This window comes from Leuresthes tenuis, unplaced genomic scaffold (assembly GCF_036924035.1).
Source record: "Leuresthes tenuis unplaced genomic scaffold, fLeuTen1.0.hap1 SCAF_18, whole genome shotgun sequence".
In the NCBI taxonomy this organism is placed as follows: domain Eukaryota; kingdom Metazoa; phylum Chordata; class Actinopteri; order Atheriniformes; family Atherinopsidae; genus Leuresthes; species Leuresthes tenuis.
In genome coordinates, this window is record NW_027325372.1 from 10562274 (window position 1) to 10568173 (window position 5900).

The window sequence follows — 5900 nt, forward strand, 5'->3', positions numbered from 1 at the left end:
GCTGCAGTAGTGGTGCTCTACTGTACCTGTGCAGCTGTGATGGGAGACTTCAAAACCCTTTTCTTCTTCCAGTGAGGGCTAAATGAGCAGAAACCTGCTCGTGAGTCGACGTTCTTACCAAAGTGACAACCTCGTTTACGTCAGTTGCTGTTTTGTCAGGATGTGAGGCCACGCGATTACAAGCATTTCAACAACTGTTTTGCAATGCTCTCTGTATCTTAAGAGGAAATAATAGTTAAATCAGATTCTATCATCTGATGCAAACACTTTGCACGCAGTAACATAAGCTAGTGGCCTATTTCTTGCATCAAGCACACTTTTCATGCATGCAGTGTTTCACTGGATGTAACAAATACATCTCAATAGGGTTGCATTATGCAGCAATCCTTCATCGGACAGATGATGTGCAGCAAAAGCTACACACAGGAAAGAAAAAGAAAAAGTACTATCAGCTCTCATCAGTGTGGTTGCATATACACAGTCTGCACTCCCATGTCATCTAAAACTTTCTGAAGAGAAGTTGTACACTGAAACTGGATACACTGCTGATGATTTGAATGGACTGTCTATACAATTTCAGCGAGTTAAAGTTCATAATATGTTTGGGCAAAATTAAAATTTAACCTTGGTTCTATTTGAATAAAGTTCAGATGACTTATAGAAAGCCTTTTTTACATTCATGAGAGTGTTGACTTTCAACAACGTGTAGATCAGTGGTCAGTTTGAGTCTGACACAGCAGTATGACTTTATTGCCAGCTTAACAAATGTTTAAGACCTCTACAAGAGCAAAACTAAAAGCTAGTGACAACACAATCTGATGTCATGTGTCTAATGCAACAGCTCTGCCTCCCTGTGGCAATGTGACTTCAGTCCTGAGATAAACAGTCAGTCACAGTTGGTTAGAGTTAGGGATAAAACACATGGCTACCCTTAAATGTGAATATATAAATGGTTAAAGGTTGGTGTCGAATCGCCTGAATGCTTATACAAAACAACAGGCTGAAGAAAAACGCTTCATAATGTAACATTACCACATATTGCACATGTGGAAAAATGTACTTATTACATCTTTTATTGTGAGAATGACCGCCTCTGCGAACCTCGGCACCCGCTCAGGTTTGACACTTCGGGTGGAGCAGTTATATTGTTATTCGTGTAGCCTGTAGGCTTGCTAAGTGCCATTTGGTTCTGTTTATGTTTGTATTTCCTATGGAACAAAGAGGGAGTTTTAGAACACGCTAAAAAAATTATGTCCATTTGAACAAATATAAATGCAAGTGGACTGAAGCTTATGGAGGGCTGCATCTCTATACTGTTGTGTTTTACGGACTAAGGGACTAATAAAAGCTGATCTTGTATACCTAAAAATAAGGGCACTTGAAAAAGGTAGCTATGGTGCCTCCATGTGTTGAAAAATCAGATAACAAATATTTCTAAATATAGTATCTTAGCTACAATGATGGAAGAACACGTCTGGTGTCTGTTGATCCAGAGGATAATCCTGAAGAGTTTGATATACAACACACTAATTTTGATTTAATCTAGAACAAACCACTGTTTTAACTCCTCATTCTATGAGCTTTGTCCAGGCTTTACCAGATTTACTATCTGCTAGATAGAGTGCTACAAACTGGTTCCAGATGGTTCAGATGACCTTTTTCAGCCACAAGCTTAGTTTTAACTTGCTGCTGACACGATTGTGACCTCACAGATTATGTAATTGAACAGGGAACCTCTAATCTGAGAGCAGTGCTCAACTAAATGCCCTCATTTGGATGATCAAATGAATGATTGTCCAGAAAAGACGCGAGAGTCCTTAATTTATTCATGTGATGCCTTGTTTTTTTTTTCTATTTTACCAAATTTGACAAAAGACTTTGACAACAGATACAAAGCCAGCGGAAAGCATGATGCAAAATAGTTGATACAATCCCCCCGTTATGCACATGTCATGACATTGCTTAAACTTGTGAGAAGGTGTGTTGTGGTCAGGATACAAAGGTCTAGGCTTTCAGCCTGATCTGATCATTCTTGCTTGAGGCTGTGTTTTGAATTATGTCAATTTGATAAACATTGATTTTGAGCTACAACAATAGTCTGGCTGACATTATGAGTTCAATTTGACCTTTTTTTGGTTTGAAGACATTGTACGTTTCAAATGAAGCTTTTGGTGGAAAAGGTGAAAGACATTTCTTCTCTTTGTAATCTCTTTCAACTGGAAGTCAATGATCATTTTAATAAGAGGAGCAGCTGGGAAGTCCATGCATATGATTCCAAAGCGTTGGTTCAGGTCTGTCTTGGCCTTCAGATAGACGTACAGCATTGGGTTGATACGCTGCGCAACGGCTCTTGGGTGTGCTAACAGACCTGCTCCACTGCTGTAGGTGAGAAATATTTGTTTCATGTTGCCTGTTGGTGCCACATCCAGGTGTTCATAGACACTCTGCCATTTATCATTTATATGAAGGAGAGAAGGTACCTGCAAGGAACAGCAAATACACAATCATTTGAAAGCATTTGAGGTTATTTCAGAAAATATCTCAAAAGTCAAAAACTGTCCTACAGATTACATGAGAATATAATAGCAAATGAATCACATATATTAGAAATGTTATTATTTACAGGCTCTGGTTACAACTGTGTAACAGCATTTTGGAGAGGATCTCCAAGGTTTTACATTACAGGACACAATAAAGAATCATTTGGTCTTTACCCGGTCTTAGAATTAGGTTAATGCAACCTCAGATGAATACCAACAAATGACATGCTATATGGTGTCATTATGCATTTAGCAAAGACTAACACAAATTGCAGAAGCAGTGAGTGAAAAACTAAGTACACCCTGAAGACAGAGGATAAATAGCAATCGGATCCTGCTGTTCGAATACTCTTGGTTAATTGATGAAGCGATTGTTGCTGCCCATCAATCTGGGAAGGGTTATAAGGCCATTTCCAAACTATCTGGAATCGATCATTCCACAGAGAGAAATATGTTTTCTCTCATTCAAACATTCCAGACAGCTGTTAATCTTCCCAGGAGTGAACGTCCCAGCAAGTTCATCCCAAGACCAGAATGTACAATGCTCAGAGAAACTGCAGAACACCCAAGAGCTACATCTCAGACTCTACAGGCTGCAGTTAGCGTGTTAAATGTTAAAGTTCATGTCATAAAGAAAAGGGAAAAAGTGTGCTTTGTTTGGGAGAGGGGTTCTCAAACTCCTCTCACCCCCTGCTCTCAGTTTTGTGGGAGTTTGAAAAAAACAAAACATGGGAGTTTGCCTCTAAAATGATCATGAAGATTGATGCTATTCCAGTCAAGCCTGGTGCAATATTTGGGACAGAGGAAGTTTTTTTCATGGCAAAAACCTACAATTATACAGTTGTCAGGAAAACAGACGTGTTGTAAGGGGATCAGAAATGAGATTTCAGAACTGAAAGAGGGCGTGCTTTATTTTTCACATGATTAGTTGTCATGGGTTTGTGTTTGCCACAATATGTAAACCCATAACTGGAGGAGCTTGTTTTGTTTTTATTACCTTATTCCAAATGAAAATGGATGGTCTTAATAATTCATAGATATCAATTTGGTCCAATATTTCAAATTTCTTTGGATGGTTACAATTTGATATATATTGAAACCTTAATACATTATCAAACAATATTAACTCCTCCTACCTTCCAGTCATCGGCGATGTCAAGGGAACCATAGCGCATCCCCAGGTCTGGCCCGTAAAAGTCTTGCAGAATGATGAGTTTCCCTCGGGCCTCGCCCATGGTTGGCACCAGTCGGCTGTGCCACAGCAGGTCCCAGGTGGCGTAGCGTTCGATGTAGGCAACCACAGCACCATAGATGTCATTTGTGTCACTCAACTCTTCTTTTACACGCATCAGCACCGTCTCACTGGGATACTCTTGCAGGAAATCAGCCACACCCTCCAGTACCTGGCCAAAGTGCGCCCGCTGGTAGGACACCCCGTGGTGGATGGTGAGGTTTCCGTTGACATGACGCACACGGACGTCTAGGTAGCGAATACCAGCACGGAGCTGCTTGGCCAGGGTCCATGTCTGACACTCGGCATACACACCACCGTACACGGCCATGGTGTTGTGGGTCCCGGGGATGGAGACTGCAGACAGTGGCTGATCATTAGGGATGTTGGCCATCCAGAACGGGTTGTAGAACTCTGGCTCAGGTGTGTCATCATAGTCAGGCCTCTGAACTGCACCGCAACTCAAATCAATGAGTCTAAAAAAAAAAAAAGAAAAAAAAACTTTAGTTGTCGTTAATCAAGTTCATAAGTGATTTTTAAGCATGTCAGGCTTTTTATCTCTATTTAATAGATTATTAGAGTCTTTTCCATTTTCAAATGGGTGGTTTAGAAATGATCTTTTCCATTAAAAAGAAATCAATATCTATCATAAGTCATGTCTAAGTTAAGAACAAGTTTTGAAATGAGCACGTGCATTGTAGATTTTTTTTTCTAAACAGGATTTAAAATAATGTTGTCAAATTTTATTAAAGATTTTAATGTAATTTCTCTAGTGGCCCAGAGGCTTGTTGACAATCATATCACACATAAATATGTAAAACAACAATTTGATACCAAGATACCAATATCATACAAAACTAGTATAATGATCTTTAATAATCTTGTGTGGCGGCCTTTGTAGACCTGTCTAAATATGCAAATTTCCTTTTTAATGTACTCCTCTGAGAGTTTAAGATGTTAACCTGTGATTGTTTGACTTTGTGTATTACCTGTATCAATATGTGATGGGTTTTTAATCTACTCACCCCAGCAGGATCATCAACTCTGCACTTAACTTCTTCATTTTCACTGGCCCTTGTCTGATGTAGCTCCTCAAGCCTGTTTTTTCCAAAAAATAGAAACGACTTAAAAAAAAAAGACGAATACTGCTCAACAAAAGTGAGCTTAATTCAATAAATTAAGCCGGTCATTGAAATGCATTTTTATGATAGTAGGACAAGATGAGATCTAATAAATCACAGCTGAAGTGGTGAGTAATACTTATAGATCCATTCTCCCTTGCAGAATTTTAGGTTTCCTAAATGTACCAAACTAGGACGTAAGTAAATATCTCTTCAACTTTTGAGCAATACATACAGAAAAAGTCACTCACTCTCATACTCTTGTAATGACACATAAACTCCTTATTACAAGTTAAAAGCCATTGCTTGAAATGTAAATTTGTGTCAGAGCAGCAGAGCAATTTATAAAGAAAATTTCTAAACTTCGAATATAAATTCAGTGTTGGTTCAAACTTACATAAAATGAAAATGGAGCAGAAAGACGAGACATTTTTAGTTAAACTGTACCCCCCACCTAAAAAAAGTAAGGCATGCGCTCTACATGGAAAGTATGTCAGTCCATATAAAACAAACAAAGCAAACAAACGGTGAAAACTATTCAATTTAGCCCTGGCCTGAGGTCAGCCTCAGCTCATCTCTGTGAGCCAATTCAATGGCAGGCTTAAAGCCTTCTAATGAACTGACGCACTACTGTGTCAAACCTGCTGATTAGGTGTTCTGTTCGATTCACATCGTACCTGAAACCTGGGGGTGTTCGTCCTCGGTCAAGCCCGGGTGCCTGGGGATGGCTCACAGAAAGAGAGTGGCAGAGTGGAGTGGAGAAAAAGAATGACAGCCAGAGTGTCAACCTGGGATATTATTGTGGGAAAGGCCAAAGAGGAGGAGCTGAGCAGTATGCTACAGAGCTGGGGTGGGAATGCAGCAGTACAAATGCCTGAAGGTGGGGGTGAAAGGTGTGCTCAGAAATCCTGTGTTTGAGATGTCTTCAACTCCTTGTTGATGATTTCTTTAATATGACTTTCCATATTAATATCTAATAAAAGGGGGGGGGGGGGGAATTTGAATGTA

General features: G+C 39.6%; 1 protein-coding gene across 1 annotated transcript; it reads right to left on the bottom strand.

Annotated features, from left to right (window-relative positions):
* Positions 1-1816: 1816 nt before the first annotated feature.
* On the bottom strand, positions 1817-5685 carry LOC140275016 (1-phosphatidylinositol phosphodiesterase). The gene is made up of 4 exons (XM_072370408.1): positions 5570-5685; positions 4797-4869; positions 3677-4247; positions 1817-2480 (listed from the first exon to the last, which is right to left on the bottom strand). The coding sequence occupies exons 2-4, from the start codon at positions 4832-4834 to the stop codon at positions 2109-2111; spliced, it is 981 nt and encodes a 326-aa protein (XP_072226509.1). The 5' UTR covers positions 4835-4869; positions 5570-5685; the 3' UTR covers positions 1817-2108.
* Positions 5686-5900: the final 215 nt, after the last annotated feature.